At 46.5% G+C, this 17,475-nt stretch overlaps 1 protein-coding gene across 1 annotated transcript in view; it reads right to left on the reverse strand.

Moving 5' to 3' along the window:
• Positions 1–6,752: 6,752 nt before the first annotated feature.
• LOC119390841 (tetratricopeptide repeat protein 30B) overlaps positions 6,753–17,475 on the reverse strand; it is a 63,710-nt gene continuing 52,987 nt past the window's right edge. Inside the window, exons 7-8 of the mRNA XM_037658557.2 lie at positions 15,075–15,273; positions 6,753–7,671 (exon numbers count right to left, since the gene is read on the reverse strand). Coding sequence (XP_037514485.1) covers positions 6,949–7,671; positions 15,075–15,273 — 922 coding nt within the window. The 3' untranslated portion in view covers positions 6,753–6,948. The remainder of the gene's footprint in view (positions 7,672–15,074; positions 15,274–17,475) is intronic.

The raw sequence follows: 17,475 nt of genomic DNA on the forward strand, positions 1-17,475 counted from the left end.
TTTGTATTTGCAGAGCTTTTCTTTCACATACTGCATTGAAATTGTCTGCTCCATTCGTAGTATAGCGACCAAAGTGACTGTTTAAATGTTGTGTACTCATCTTTTAGTATCCTAATGTGTGCCAAACACGTGCGCATATTTGTTTCGCCACGCATATTGCCCTAATCTCTCGTGTTTTTCTGTCACAGCTTAATGAGTGTTGCTTTGCTTGTAATATTCCCCGTGCGATTGGGAATATTACAAGCTTGTTTGTACTTTGAGATACAGCACTATCTTGTCACTGGAGGTGGCATATCAAAATATATTGTCACTACGGTTTCTTTTGAGACTTCTGGCGTTTTTCTTGTAATCACCATTCTGACTGATACCGCGATTTCAATGGTTTCTCGTACGTGCATCCTCTTGTTTTCCTATACGTACCGGACCCACTGAACTTTCCCACTGAATATACACGACAGTGGGTTCTGGAAAGGTCACGACGAAGAGCATCACATGGAAGTTCCCCAAAAAACCCGTACCCGCTGTGTTATTGGGCGATTTCCAAATCAAATATCTTCACCAGTATTTTGACCCGCTCGTCGATGGGACACCGGCGTTCGTCACTCAGAGCGGCTCCCTGATCAACGGCATTCATTCGTTGCTGGACTTCGTCCCACAATCAACGGAAACCCTGATTCTTCATGTGGGCACAAATGATTTGACATCGTTCTCAGGAAGAGTTGCTTTCGAAAGATACAGGGGTGGGCTCGGTGTCATCGCCAGCAACCGTCCGGATATAAAGCGGATATATGCAAGCCTAATTTTGCCGAAAACCACGAATCGGCGTCGAGGCCACTGGAACCCACCATTGGTACGTCACTGCAACAAGGAAGCAGGGCACTTCAACCGCCTTCTTCGTGGTTTTTGCCGAAGATCGAGACTTGTATTCTATCTGGACCACCAGTTCGAATGGCTACCTCTCAGTCGTGTTCTAGCAGCCAAATTTTGAGGGTGTCGCGCTGCTAGCATGCCATATTAGACAACTATGCTTCCGCAACCCCAAACATATTGGGTCGTCTATATGACTGACGGTGCGCCTAGTGTGTTGTCTCATGGCACATCCACTACAAGCGGCCCTACCGGTAGAACTTCTATTGTACAGCCCCCAAAGGTGCCCCACTATGCAGCAATGCCGAACAGCCGAGCAAGCTTGAAGCCTTCATCCGACCAAGACACATCATCCGACCAGCCACGACGAACTGTGGCGGGCCATTCAGCTCCCGCATCAACCAATAGAAAGACCCCGACGCCTCACTCTAGGTACAACCTAGGAAGACACCGCAGTGCTCCTGCCAATTGAACGAACTGACTAGGAACCACTAGGTGCGGTAAGAGTGCCTACCTTAATGCATCTCACTATTTTATGAAAATCCGAAAAGTTTTCGAAAAGCGCACTCGCTCTGAATTGCACGCCTCTACTATGAAAAGGTATGTCGTTAATTCCACTGCGCCTAAAGGCAACCCCAAACATATGGCCTTGTCTTCAAACCTGCGGTATCTGAAATCTCGAGTGCATATTTGGCAAGGTGGAATGACACGCTAGCACGAGCTTCTGTTGAATTAACCAATATTGTTTCAAATCATTATGAATGGTCTGTGAAAGTTCTTGCTAACAAGTAAAAACAACTGCGTGCTACCCATGTCCTTAGCAGCGAATAAAGCAGCGAGCTTCATTTGTTCCAGCAGAAAAAGCTGAGTGAACTTAACTGTATCCAGCGGAGGAAAATGGCTCGGGATAACATACCAGTCGCTTTTCATTCCTAATTATACGGAAGCCTTGCTTCTGCATGTCCTCAAACGGAAACTCCTACCACACCAATAACGAATATAGTGAATTTATCAAGTTATCAATAACCCTTTGAAGAATCCAAGGTTTTGTCGCTAGGACTAAACTTTTGTTCCGCAACTGGAGGCTACAATGAATTTCAGCTCATTGCCGATGTTCATTACTTCGAAAGAAACATGCGATTGCGCGAGTACTTTTTCAACCGGTAATCAAGTGAACAATTCAGTTCCATGCTACGGACTGGTAAACACTGGATTCCGCCTACGCAACGGGATAAATGCCTTGACTTATACATACGAGATGTACAGCAGGATACACTCAAAGCGTATAAAACGCGTTCGCCATTCCGCCACAACCTCAGCTTCAAAGAGGCTCAGGCTACTGAAGCATTGGCAAGCCGCATCGACACAGTAACTAAGCCGGCAGATAAAGGTGGTGTAGTGATGGTAATGGATGCCTACAGCTACATTCATGAAGCTCAGAGGCGACTTGATGACACCACATACTACAGGCGCCTTAACAATGACCCGACAGAACACTTCAAATGTGTTGTCAGTGATGTGGCAGAGCTTGTGAAAGAAAACAAAATAGCTCAATCTGCATTACGTGCGCTGGTTCCCCTGAGCCCGGTGGCGGGTAGGTTCTATACCCCGCCTAAAATTGATAAAGAAAACAATCCCGGTAGACCGATTGTGTCTGGAATAGGTACGGTGACTGAGAACCTCTCATGCTACGTCGATTGCATTATATGTTCAATTCCCGGCACAGTTCTTTCGTACATTAAAGACACGAATCATTTTTTAAACGATATCAATGATTTAGATATTCCTGATGGGTCTTTTCTGGTGATACTTGATGTTTGCTCCCTCTACACTAATATTCCCGTTTTGATGGTATCCATGCTGTTGTGCACGCGTACAACGAGTCTGATCTCGACAAAACAATTGACTCCTCCACACTGGCTACGCTCCTCAAATTAATTCTTGAACTAAACAACTTCGAGTTCAACGGACAAAATTATGTTCAGGTTAGCGGCACTTCTATTGGTACCAGGATTGGCCCTAATTACGCAAATATCTTTATGGGCCTCCTAGAAAGCGAGTTTCTTGCGCGCCGCGATTTGAAGCCTTTTTACTACAAACGCTTTATCGACGATATATTTTCAATATGGCATCATGGCGAATCCCAGCTTCTTTCTTTCATCGAAGATTTTAATAATGCCCATTCAAATATATCGTTTTCGCATTCGTACTAGGCCATTAGTGTTAATTTTCTTGACTTCACAGTAACATTGGACGAACAGAAACTGACGGCCAAGCTGTACAGGACACCAATCGATAGACATCAGTATTTCATTTTCAAAGTAGTCACACAAAACACTGCAAAACGAGTATTCCATATACTCAGGCCATGCGCTTTAAACGCATCTGTTCTGACAGCAATGAATTCATTTGCAACTGCGAACACCTTCGAGGTGTACTAACCAGACAAAGATACCCCGCACGAATCATTGACGACGCCCTCAAAAATGCTGACAACATCGACCGCAAGGATTTGCTTACGAGTAACAAACAATCAGCAAGGTCTTCCCGTAACAATGCGAATCTCGTCCCAACGCACTCAGCATCGGCTCCTAAGGTGGCCAACATTATCAAGAAACACCACAATATCTTGATCCGAAGTGCCCGCCTGAAATACTTTTTTACGGAACCAGTGTATCGCCGAATCTACGTGATACCCTAACATCATCGAAAATAAATAACCGATCCAACTATGGCGGCTGCAAACATTGCAATAAACCCCGCTGCAAGGTCCGCCCACACATGACAAGCTCACATTCCGTAACTAGCAGCGCCTCAAACTTTTCTGTGAGAATCAACGGAGACTACAGCGCAAATGTTATCTACGTGCTTGAGTGCTCACCGAAACGTCATTCAGAACAACCACAGAGCCCACGCTTCTAACCTACCTCATCTTCCCCTGTCAAAGCATGTCCAGATGCCATGTCACTCCTTTGAAAAAATCAAGGCCACAATACTACAGTCTGGATTTAAACTCATCATGACCGAGAAGTTCGCGAATGTTACCTCATTAACAGATTCAACTGTCTTGACTCCGGCATACACGAAAGCATCGGACGCGTTGCCTTTCTTTCTGTGTAACAAAGTTAATCATGCTGATGCGCTAACATCACCCCCCCCCCCCCAGCCACTACACACACACACCTTTTTGTATATTTGTATTTGCAGCGCTTTTCTTTCACATACTGCATTGAAACTGTTTGCTCCATTGGTAGTATAGCGACCAAAGCGACTGTTTAAGTGTTGTGTACTCATCTTTTAGTATCTTAATGTGTGCGTAACACGTGCGCATGGTATTTCTTTCGCCACGCATATTGCCCTAATCTCTCGTGTTTCTCTGTCAGAGCTTAACCAGTGTTTCTTTGATTGTAATATTTCCCGTGCGATGGCTTCTTGTTTGTACTTTGAGTTACAGAACTTTCTTGTCACTCGAGGTGGCATGTCAAAATATATTTTCACTACGGTTTGTTTTGAGACGTCTGGCGTTTTTCTTGTAATCACCATTCCGACTGATACCGCGATTTCAATGGACCTTAAAAGCGGCATATGCCTTGTATATTTTTCATTCTCCGACGAAGGCCGTGCCACGGCCGAAACATAAGACAAATATTGCTTCTGTCGTACGCGCACCCTCTTGTTTGTATATATATATATATATATATATATATATATATATATATATATATATATATATATATATATATATATATATATATATATATATATATATATATACCAAGCCAGTGAGATGGCCATGAGAGCGCCCGGACGCTGGCGGCTAGAAAGATATAGAAACGGTCGGAGGTGTATTTGTCGGGGGCGCAAGGGGAGCGCTGGCCCCCCACTCTCCGAAGTCGGAGAGGGGAGGGGTTAAGCCCCCCCCCTCCCTAACTTTTGGGAGGGGTAACTGTGAGCAGCCCACTGGCAGACCAAAAACTGAGGCGAAGTTTTCTTTTGGCACAACTCCCACGTAATTGCATAATGGATTTTTATAACGTATACCCAGCTTCTGCAGTCCTCGGTTCCCCAACCAGGACGCGCGGTAGGTTCTTTGTGGCGCGAGCCGCCTATGCGACGCTTTCACGCCTTGCACTGTAGCAGTACGGAGGAGGCTACCGCTTACAAGATGCTCTGTGATGTCAGTCTATTCCGCCGTGTTCTCATACCATTCCGCCTGACGACAAATATTTTAAAAGCATATGAACGTGCGCTTGTTGGTACATGATCATAGTAGAAAACTGCGTAATACAACGATGACGAGTCCCCTTTGCCCTTCCTTGTCTTCGTTGTATTGCGCAGATTTCTACTATGGTCAAACTACATCACGGGCGACGCAAGCGCGGGCAGGAACGAGGAAGCTTTATGTTGATCGTAGCTCAATTCCTCTTACTCTTTACCGGAAATTCGTTTTTTTTTCTTTAAAAACATGCAGCATTTCCTGCTCTATCTCCTTAGCTGCCGGGAGTAGCTGAGCATGCAGAACTGTTAAGCGTTTTATTTAGGCCGAGCTAAATTGGAACACCGGGGATAAAATTTTGCCAGCAGCTCCCAAATCTCCTTCGCCTGACTTATGATGTTGTGGCTTGCAACGACCACGGCGGCTGCCGTCAAGGCGTTAAATAAACGCCTTTCGGGAAACACGAGTTCAAAGAACGATGTCACATGCGGGCACGAGCAGTGCAACATTGGTATAATAACCGAGAAAACATTTATTATGTTCAAATAAATGCGTTCGTCCCAGATACTGTGACTAGCCGTTGCCGAAATGATCGCCGGTAAGCCATCTTTCATTCGGAACGAGACGCTGTGCAACTAATCTGTCTTGGTGTTGGCCGGCATATTAGTTCGCTACTTACTGCCTACACGTAATTTTGGCGACGTGAATTTTCGCAGTTTTATGAAACCACGTGACAGGCACGCGATTTAAAGCAGAAAACAACATTTTCTGACCAATTGCAAAGGACTAATGGGAAAAAGATGCAGTATCAGAAACAACTCAATGTTGCACCATATAACTAATCTTATATCGGTATGCATTACTGATCTTGTATGTCATGGGGCGTTCTCGCGCCTTTCGCTGCATGGAATTATGCACAGGCGCTGCTTAGACGACCCAGAAGATTTCGGCCATTCATAAACAGTTAACGACCGATCCGAACAAAAACATTATTTTATTGTTATACCAGCCCGAATCTCGTCCAACCAAGTCTGAACTTCTGCCGCTCGCGCAGGCATACTTACCGAGAGGGGGAGGGGCAAGGGCACTCTTGCTCTCATTCGCCCCGTTGCGAAATATAGGTGGCCAAAGTATGACACCGAAAATATACACAGTTAAGCCTTGATATAACGAACTTCATTTTAACGAAGTTCTAGATATAACGAAGTATTTCGCCTGTCACAACTTCATATCTATAAAACACCGTGCATTTTGAAACTCAATGCAACAAAGCGTGTTTATCCGTAAATTGAATATATCGAAGTTTCAGTACTACCGCAGGGGAAAACCAAGGCGATAAATTGAAACTTCAGCTTGGGCCAACGGTAACATGGACTAATGATTCTGATTTCCCCCTTGCTTTTCTGCGATTTACGACCGCATCCCTTGTTTTCATGGCATGCGATGGCTTTCCTTCATCCATTCAGCTTTATATTATTAAGCGTTTCGCGTGAAATAATTTGGTTTATCTGAACACCATCCTCAGTAAAGGTGGGTGCCGACGGATGCGGACAATGTGCAATAAAACACCATGCTGGTACTTGTATCTTTATTCTTTTGCCGCCTGCAATAAACTGGCTTTGCATGATTGAGGTGAAACAATTCAAAATTCAGCTAATAGAACAACACACTTTCGTTAAAGGTAAGAAATGAAGAGAAGCTTTCGAATTCATCTCGGGTTTCAATACGATCAGCTTCTATTTACATGGGACACAAAATTTCCAGCTGGTTCTGGCGAAGCCGTAGACTGCAGAACCTGTCATACGCTGTCGCGTAAATTGTAGTTGGTGTGGTGCCCACGAAAAAGAGAATTCTGCACCTTTTGTCTACCGGCTTCTGAAAGCGCTGGGCTCAGCTGCCATGAGCCTAAGTGTGAGTGCCCTCAAGCGCCGAGCTTCATAGGCGACACTGCGGCTCCCAAGCCCAGCAGGAGTAGGCCTAATATCCGTGGCCGACGGCAGCGTGCGACCGTGCTGCTCGCATTGTGCAAGGAACCTTAGTAGGTCATAGAGGACAGCGTCCCTGACGAGAACCACCTGCTTGGCTAGGTTCTCGAGTAGAGCCAACAGGCAGCGCTTCGCATAGTACCACGTGTCGGCGCCGAGCTTGCTGGCGTGCGGCTCGAAGCTCTTGATGACTCGCGATATGCCGAAATCGTAGTTGCCCTTGGCGCAGTAAAGCGTGCCGATCACGAGGTTCACGATGCATAGATGAAACATCTTCTCGCCAGGCTGGTCGTAGGCGAGTTGCTCCTCGCGCTGCTCGACGCGTCGCATGAGCTGCTCTGCTTGCTCATTTTGGCCGGTCATAATGTACGCGACGCACAGGTTTGCGAGCAGGGCGGGGCTGAGTCGCAGGAGGTCGCGGTCCTGCTCGCGCTCCACCAAGGGCTCGTAGAACGCCACGGCCTCGTGGAATTTGCCTTCCTGGACGAACAGAACGTGGCCTACGTTCAGTCGCCAGCAGTCCTCTTCGCTGCAAAGCTCCACCGAGCGCCGGAAGAGACGCTCAACGAGAGGGTAATCGTGGGCCTCCCACGGGATGCGTGCCTGCAGAAAAAAAATTGGAGTGAGGCTGTAGAAGCGAGGAAGGAGAAAGGCACATGGATGGCGCTCATGTGCACGTCCAGCAAGAAAAAAAAATCACTAGAAAAACGGCCGGCGATGAGACTGGCCGAGAGATTTCTTTTATTGCCCTTTACGTGTCATATACACCACAATGTCCCTGCAAGCTTGAAAGTACGGAGATCCAGATCTTACTAAAGGCGTTGATACTGTGTCACATCTGAACATAATCGGTGGAATGTGGACAAGGTAATGTCATGTATACGACCGTTTTTCGTTGACACTTCGAATTCAGATATAAAATGATTAATTTTTTTTAGTGGCAAGAGCACCGAGTGACACTCTTGCTTCTCGTCCAAGCATATCCAGTCGAACACTTACTCACGCTTTATAGAAAATTCAAAAAAGTCTTCTAAGAAATAGAAATAGACGGTTCTGGTTCATGATAAGATTTATATTGGATACATATGAAATCGGAACATAACATTACTTGCAGAAAGCTTTAGTGCAGAAAGCTTTCGGGGGGATCGACTGAGAACAAAAGGAGATGGCTTTCGCCTTCGTTTCGCCTTAGGCAAACGCATGAGGGACCGTGGGACAGTAGTCGTTACGAATCACTTATTCCTGGAAAAGGCTCAAGGTGCTCTTTGCTCAGTTTTTCACAGATGTACAGACGTCGACCTAGTAAAAGGTAGATCTAGCGCAACAGAAATGTGCTCTAAATTTAGCTTGCTAACACTGGCGTAACGTATTGGAAAAAAAGCCGCACCTCCCCGAAGGGGATCGTGAGAAAATGCGAATGCGCTTGGGTGCACCCGATGAGTGTGCGATGAATTAATGAAGAGAGACGAGAGTGTGCACGTAGAGGCGTAATGCTCGAGTTGCATTGTGTTACACTTCGTCCTAGTGGTATCGTTGCCGCGAGAGATTCGACTTCACCGACTTCCATCGCTATCAAGACACCAAAGCGCGCGCTCCCTGCATGATATATATAGGTCCGAGCGCGGCGAGGAGGAGCGCCCGAGCTCTCTCTCCGCCGAGTGAGCTCCGCGATGCGAGCGCCCTCACCGGGTATACCCCTCCTCTCCCTTACCCTCCGCTGCTCCGCGATGCGAGCGCCACCACACGCCCGCGCACTCCTCCTCTCCTTAGCCTCCGCCGCTCACCACCTGCTCCGGTTGCTAGGCGCGGCGCAGCTGTTGCTAGCGGCGAGGAGGAACGCGCGCGGAGAAATAACACCTGTGCGCACGCCGGCCAGGGACGCAGGACAACCCCCGACTAAGAAATGCATTCGCATTTAAAAGCAAAAAGCTGTCTTGATATGTTTATTTTCTTGGGGAAAACCCACAAGAGTGATCTGCCGTCTCAGGTGCTGTAGGGCTTTGTGCAGAGGGATTCGTTTCAAAAGATGCTCGCTTTGTATGAGCACGATAAAATAAAACAGCTGTTTATTGACGACATGTTTTCGGCGAACAATTGCCTTGAAGTTAGCGATTTTTCAAAGACAGCTAATGTTTCGAATTTAAATCATTCTCGATTGACAATAAAGACTTGTATTATTTCCTGCCCCACAAAACATTGCTACAGTGCGTAATGACAAATATTGAAACTTTTGGAGAAATACAATTTTAAGGAAAAGCAATTATCAGTGCAAGAGCATTGTTTTACTGATTGCCTATGCCTCCCTTCCACGTTCGTTGAGTAGAACGCAGGGGTATTTTCGCAAAGGAAGGGAGTGTGCATGTAGCTCCCTGCATCGCACCCTTATAAAGAGACTTGTTTTTGGAAAGAACAGATAACATTTTTAATTAAAAGTAATCTGACACGCGTGTTCAAAGAACCTTCGGATATACTGATTAATCACGTCGTACTGGAAAGAACATGAGCTACCGCAAGCACACTAGCCACGTAAGCGCTTACCACCCTTGAGACCAGCCTTTCTGCTTTAACCCTGACTCGCGATATTGAAAAAAGCTCCCTCCGGGACCTGAATGTCTTGTGTTAGCTTGCCGGCCATGTATGTTCGCGGTAGAAATCCCACGCACACAAAACCCTGCTACCGTACGCGTCATCTCAAGATGGCTATCCTTCGCAAGTGTTTCTCGAAGGCCTTCAAAAATCATGTGCATGGTCGTACACCATGACTTGACACCAGCTTCAAGAATGAGGTAGCTCGCTGATGGCATCATCTGTTGGTGACCAAAAAAGCAGGCATGATTCATTGGCAAGCGCCTGCACCGCCGCAGAACGACGGCCATGCGATCGCGTGTGCCGCACCGTACAGATCTCCGCCTTTAGGGCTAGCGGAATCAACATGCAGCCGTCGCAAAGACGCCTAGGTCTGTCAAAGGATGCATATGCGCTTCAGCTGGCAAGTTGCGATTTCATGCGCAAGCTGTACAAGAGGCGCTGAAACACAAAATGTTGCTGTTGATAGTTGGCCACCAAACATAGCTGCTTGCTGTTTCCGATCAGCTTGGTGCAACTCGTCCGAAATTAATGTGCGGAAATTTTCCGCACGTTCATTTCGCAAGGACATTCCCAGCACATTTCGCAAGTGCGTTCCTAGCGTGATGCATTTCCGATGTTTGAGCGTTTCTAAGTCTTCACTGAAAGAACAGTTTGATCTGATTCGCAACACGACGCGGCAAGCCTGTAGGCAAATGATGGATCAATGTTCGCAAGATGGTATCACGTGATGTTTCGAGAGGAACATGATTGCTCTTGATCGGCGTAGGCCATAAAAACATTCTTCCTGCTCTTCCATAGTCGGCTTTGTTAGCAGATGGCCAGACAAGCACATTAATAATTGTGAAACATGAAACAAGGTGCTGCGCAAAGTAAACAAGGACAGGAAGTGAACGAAGACGGGAGTTTCTTCTACAGTACGTTTCTTCTACAGCGGGCCCTTCCTTTTGTGTTCAATCAACAAACTGTCAAGTGTCATCTATAGTGAGTGCGATTGTTGCTGCGACCTGCCGTGCAAGATTTTTTGGTTTTTGCATGAAAAGAAATCTACTGCCAACAGAGATCATCACTCTGTTTGGTCATGTTTTGCCTTCGGTTGGCCATGTGAAGCGCATCTGTAGAATCCTGAAATCTGAGCTTTGGCGACAAATTCGGCTGTTGAACGACTGGTTACGGGTGCTTGCCTACCAAACAGTCCCCGAGTGGATTGGTCAACAGAAGCTGCGGTCTCATCGGCAACAGATAGCCCAAACGGTGGAGTTCTGGTGGAAGTGTGTTCTACTACGCCTACCCAAAGATAAACGACGAGGGAGGCCTCATGGTGGTGGCCTTTTTGTTTTAGGCGACACTGAACTTCCAGCCAACATAAGTGACATCCTGAAGAAAGGCCCAAAGTATGCTTTGCAGCCTAAGGTAACGGCGCATGAATTGCTGTCGTTGAATCGACAAGTAGCGAGGAAGGCGAGTAACGACGACCGCGAAAGGTGTCTCCTGGATGGTGTCGACTGCTTGTTGCGAACTGCTAACCGGACCCAGGTTCGCGTAGGTGGGGGATCGGTGGGGTTGCAGAAGGACGTGAGAGCGGTTGTCTCGTACTTCAAACAGAATGAGCTCATGCTTTTGCAAGCGGACAAGGTGGGAGGCTTCGCCGTTCTTCCGGCTGGGATGTTTCACGAGAAGGCCACTCAAGCTGTCTCCAAGAACTTTGTACCGAGGAAAGTGAAAACTACCAAGGTAAAAACTCGAGCTCTAGAACTGTGCAAAGATTTGACATTAGAGAGACTGTCACGTGCTGTTAAGAACTGCAAGAGTAATAGCCTAGAACTGTTCTTTTCTGTTAAAACGCATAAAGTTGACAAGCCCTTAAGGTGCATAGTTAGCGAAAGGGGTACCGGGCAACGGGAAATCAGCACCTTCCTTATGAAGTGCTTGAAGTCATTAAGGATTGAAGATCCTTTCATGATTAAGAACTCGGGAGAAGTGGTCACGTTCTTAAAAGATTGGTCTTCTGTTGGTTACGCTGTCTCATTTGATATTCAGAACTTGTTCTTTTCTATTCCCCATCAAGCCCTGTTTTGTGCGCTTAGATCATGTATCGAAAGTAATGGTGTCGTACAGTTCCAGAACACCAGCGGTCTGACCCTGGATAATTTTTTGTTACTTCTGGAATTTTACCTTGATTCAACATATGTTACTTTTGGCAACCAGGTTTTTGTTCAACGGGATGGCATATGTATTGGGTCATGCGTGGCGCCTGTACTAGCTGATATTTTCTTGGCCAGTGTTGATCGTGATTTGGTGTGCTCTTCGGACCAGGGTATAGTGCTAAAAGTTTTTAGATATGTAGATGACTACCTGATACTTTTTAAAGAACAACTTGGTTTGACTCACGCTAATTCAGTGCAAGATATTTTAGCGATCTTTGAACGACACGGGAGAGGTTTAACCTTCACCTTCGAACTACCGGACGAGAATAGAATTCAGTTTTTAGATATTAACCTATCTGTGACACCAGATAACACATGCCGGATGTGCTCACCGTGAGCCAGAAAAGACCTGTTATTGTACGATTCTACGCATTCCAAGACAGTTAAACGGGTCATTGGCATGTTTTGTTTGAAGGGAGCCTTGGAAAAGTCATGTGTTCACCTGGTACATGACAGCCTTAACATTCAGATTGCCAGGTTGATGAATGCTGGTTACCCTACGGCAGTCGTGGTTGCTGTGGCGGAGAAGCTGCTCCAGAGGTACGAGGCTAGTGCGATTCAGGGTTGTCAAAGTCGTGAAAAAATGCGACCGGCAGTTGTCCCCTATATCCATATAGGGTGTCACATAACCTGAAGAATGTTGCCAATCGTCATGGTGTGCCGGTGGTGTTTTCTGCCCCATGCAAACTGGCGTCACTATGCCCCCGCATCGCCTCTGGAAATAGAAGCGTGCAAGCTTGCACTAAACTAAAAGCCACGCCACTCAGTTCGTCGAGTGCTCGACGGGGGTTGTATATGAAATCCCTCTGGCGTGCGGGAAAGTATACATCGGCCAAACGGGCCGGTGTATAAATGAACGACTAAGGGAGCACCAGCTTTCGATAAAGAACGAACAAGGCTCTAATTTGCCTATTCACTGCAGCGCATGCCCGTCGGCTGCCTGTGGCAAACCGTGCCAGCCTTTGCTGGCAACAACAAAAATCTTGAGGCGTAGTCAGAACCAGTTGGCACGTGAGCTTGCCGAGGCTTTCTTCATCAAGAAAAAAAGAGACATTTGCGTCAGTGATACCTCTATAACATTGTACGGTAATGAAAGCAGGTTCCTCGCATGCGCATAGATGATTTTGCGGTTTGTGTCGTATAAATGTGCGTTTTGTTGTTCAATAAAATTCAGTCGCGAGTCTGCGCCCGTCTTCGTTCACTTCCTTGTCCTTGTTTACTTTGCGCAGCACCTTGTTTCATGATGTACGATCGACTCGCCCAGCAACATGCATTATTGCATATTAATAATTGGCGGGGTTTAACGTCCCAAAACAACGATGTGATTATGAGAGGCGCCGTAGTGGAGGGCTCCGGAAATTTGGACCACCTGGGGTTCTTTAACGTGCACCTAAATCTAACACACGGGCCTGAAGCATTTTCGCCTCCGTCTAAAATGTGGCCGCCGTGGCCGCGATTACCGTTATTACCGCCATTGTTACCGTAATTACAGCCATCCTGTAATAACGGTAACAAAGGCCCATCACTCCCAGCCATCACACAATATTGGCACCGCCATCCTGTAAGGACGGTAACAAAGACCCATCACTCCCAGCCATCATACAATATTGGCACCGCCATCCCGTAAGGACGGTAACAAAGGACGGTAACAGCTTTATTAGCGGCGAGCACTCAAATCACTTCATGTGACTTCCGCCGCGCAGCGCATTTTCGTGTTTGCTAGACGAATGCTTGGATCGCAGCTTTTTTGTATTCGCGCTACAGCGATGAGCTGTGCAAGACTGCGGTATCGCCCGCGGAATCTCAAAATGAGCGATCAGTTATGTTTGCAGTCTGACCGCTTCACGCAACCAGACGCGTTCACTTCATATAAATGTTGTCGGTGTTCGGGAGGACGCAGATGCCGCGCGACGCCATGTTTTGTTCAGGAAGTTAACGTCCCTCTCTTCCCGAAAGTGGGGTAGCGGGGTAGCGGTTGGTCATAAAACACTTGTCACTTGACGGTTGCTACGCCCACGAGGGTTCAACAGCGGTGCCATACTTTCGAAGCGTTTAGGAAGTGGGGAGGAAGTGTGGGTGATGACGGGACCTCAAAAGCTGTGCACGTGTTTCGGCCTCTTCTGGCCGGCAACTATTCTTTGTTAGACGGCCGGCAGTTCCTTCGCCTCGTTCGGGCTCCCGGTATCGGCGGTCGCACGCCCTTGTGCTATCAGACGGGAACCATCGTTAAAAAACGGACTCGGCTACCGAGACAGGATGCGATTCAACAGCGAAGCCACTGAGAAAGCAGCTGCCCTGTGCTTCTTCGGACCTGAGTGTTTGACTCTTGACGAGCCATCTGCGGATGAACGCCGATATGTTCTCGCAACGCACAAAATTTTCGATTGATTTTTTTGTGTGTATCGCGCTCAGCAGGTCGTTTTTTACTTCATCGCATGTTACTTTCCGCATTCTCGTTTATTCGCATGCACAAACTCATGTTAGGTTACGCAGTCAATGGAAAACGGCGGTATGATATTGACATAGCCAACGAAAAGGCTAGCAAGAGCCGGAGTTACACGCTAGAAAAGGTAACGATGGCACAGCCAACGAAAATACGGGAAAATATTGGAGCTGCCAATACTTATACAATATACTAGATGACACGCACGACGCACAATATTGGCTAGACCCATGTTTGCAAACATTGACCCATCATTGATTTTTAATATCAGACCAAACCACATTTAGGTGTAGCAAAACGCCAAAAGCAAACATAAAACCAATACTTCTGCCAATGTTTGCCAACCTTAGGCCAATATCGGTCCGCGTTGACATTTAGTGCAAGAAGTCTCGCTAGCGTCTTCCGTGTTGCACCTGATGTATGAAACAGAGCTTTAGGCGCAGAGGGCCACCACTGGAGACATTCCCGTTTAGTGTTGCTTCCAAGGCATTAGACTCGTAAGACCCATAAAAAAGGAAGCTCATACAAAGATTCAATAAAATGAATCGAAGCCTAATTTCAATGTTTAGCGAATACGTATGCATGCTAGAGAGACTTATGCTATCTGTGTATTTCAGATACTTTACAAAATAAATGCGATAAAGAAAGTTGTCAAAGGAAACACTCTTCACCGACTCAAACATGCCACAGAGCCGAATCCGCAAGCGCTTTAGAGTTTCTCATGATTTTGAGCACTGTGTACAAAGAGCGTTGTCGTGCGGTACACTCACCTGAGCCATAAGGGCTGGCAGGAACCTCTCCCGTAGCACGGCCTCGCACTGTGCTTGTGGTGCGCCCTGTTGTCGCATCTGTCGTAGCCGGTCAGCCTGCCTGGCGGCCAAGGCCTCGAGCTTGGCGTACGCTTCCTCCGGCGCCGTCTGCTGGGCGAGAAGGGCCTCCAGAAACTCGTACAGGAATGGCGGCAGCAGTCTGCAAGACGAGGTGCCACGCGCCCGCTATGAAACAATACCACTGTTTCGTTTTGCAATATTAAAAAAATGTACATATTACCGAATATTACTATACTCCCTAATGCGAAATATCAGAGCAGCTGTACGCATCCTTTCATTTGGCATATATTGAGGCAAGGACTTTGATAATCGTAACAATCATTATTAAAGAATTTGAGAGAGGCACGTATGCACGTACACTTTGACCACACTTTATTTTTAGTTCTTGTTTTTGAAATGTTTCTTTTATTTTGTCCATATTTATTAATGTTTCGTTTTTGCCAATTTTATTATTATTATTTTATTTTTATTTCCTGCTTCAGCAATGCGTACTGTAGTTACATACAAAGCTTTATTTTTACTTTTAAATTTTTATTTCTTGTCTGTTTCTATTTCTTGTTTATTTTTATTTATTTATATTTTTTGTTTCGTCGGCGGCGTAGCTTTCAGAGCAATCTAGCCGCGCTTCGGCAAAATAAGAAAAGCATCGCGTGCGCGGCGAGAGCCAACAAAGGAGCACGCTCTTTGGTTGGCCTTCGCCGCCTAAGAGCCTAAAAGCTGCGCTCTAAAACCCTCGCGTTGAAGTACCCAAATCAAAACGTATGTGCACATAAGCATAAATGTAGCATGGAGCTTTAGAAGTTAATTATGAGCGTTCAAAGCAAGGAGCGAAACGTGATCGCGCGCACCCATTTCAGCTTACAGTCGCCGTGCCTCCTCCAGCTTTATTCATGAGCGCAGAAAACAAACAGAAAAATAAAGAAAATATTGTGATGTAAAAATACTGGTACATGGTACATAAACGGTGTCGGTATTGTCCTAGCATATCTGAAGTATTAAGATCAGTTGTGTTCGTATTTGACAGTGCAGTCAACAGTTCCGTATATGTCAGCTAGGGAGAATACCGAACAATTATGCTTTTACTGTATTTAACACCGACATCATTATTTTTCAGAACACTGCTTCGCAAATGCATGCAAGCATGTTTATTGTCAGAACCTTAAATGTGGCTATCGGGACACAGTGAATTTATCCGTATCGCATCAAACCAGCAAAATTTGTTCCTTTTTTTCTTGGTCATTTCCGTGTCTCAAGGTGCCACGAGAATCTCGGTAGTGGCATACACATCTATAGTGACATTTTTGATGACATCTCCTGCCATGACGTTTTAGAAAATGGAACCAATAAATAAAACAGATGCAGCGAAAGACTAACTGCGAGTCGGTGCACCGCAGCTTATTCTCCAGCACTCTTGAAGTGTAAGTTGCGCGTGTGCTTAGCGCTCGGTTCTCTGAAAGACGCCACCATCTGCGCAGCATTTTACTCGGGAAGTTTAGACACAATGTCGCCAAGTATGTATTGCAGCCACTATGTATGGCACAATGCGGGTCTTATAATATCGACAGTACTAACGATTACGTCGTTCCCCCCTTACGAGTTTGATAGTTAATAAACTATGAAAACGAGTTCAGTATGCGGCAGAACTTTTTATAGGGCTAAAAAATTCGCGTGCGTGCAAAGCACTGGTTTAGCGACCATCACGATCACGGCTAGAGGCGCGTGTGACGAAGCAACACGAGTAGAAGTTTTACCGTTCGCGAACATCACATCGTCTCCTGCTTGTCTTATTGTGTACTGCGGTTTCCTCACATACATATAGCGTGCCCAGCGCAAACGGTCCTGCAAGTGCAAGCTTAATTCCACATGAAAGCACTTGGAAAATATGTGGGAAAATGTTGGCATTCTTCTCCGCCTGCAGAGCGCACTTGTCCTTGGCTGCTGTATACGAAGTGAAAACGATGACAGCTAGTGACACTGAAAGACGCTGCAGCTTTTTTGTTGAGGCTTACGCTTCTCGGGATTTGATCAGTGCAAGTACTGTCGGCCGCGCGTGGCGGAGCGACGGAAAACTACATTCCTGCGCCACCTATTGCCCCACGGCATGGTGCTGAGGCTATCGGCCGTGGCCTTCGCGCTGAGCTCCGCCAACGCACGGTTGCCGGAACTAATAGCGGAGGCGCGGCCGATAGCCTCAACGCCAAGCTGTGTGACGGTAGGTGGCACAACAATGCAGTTTCCCGTCACTCCACCACGCTCTGCAGATCCCGCAAACTTTTACGACAGACAGTACATTAAAAAAACTTTAAGCAAACAAGAATTCCGAAAATATATCTTGTTTGCG

Source organism: Rhipicephalus sanguineus, chromosome 1 (genome assembly GCF_013339695.2).
Source record: "Rhipicephalus sanguineus isolate Rsan-2018 chromosome 1, BIME_Rsan_1.4, whole genome shotgun sequence".
Lineage (NCBI taxonomy): Eukaryota > Metazoa > Arthropoda > Arachnida > Ixodida > Ixodidae > Rhipicephalus > Rhipicephalus sanguineus.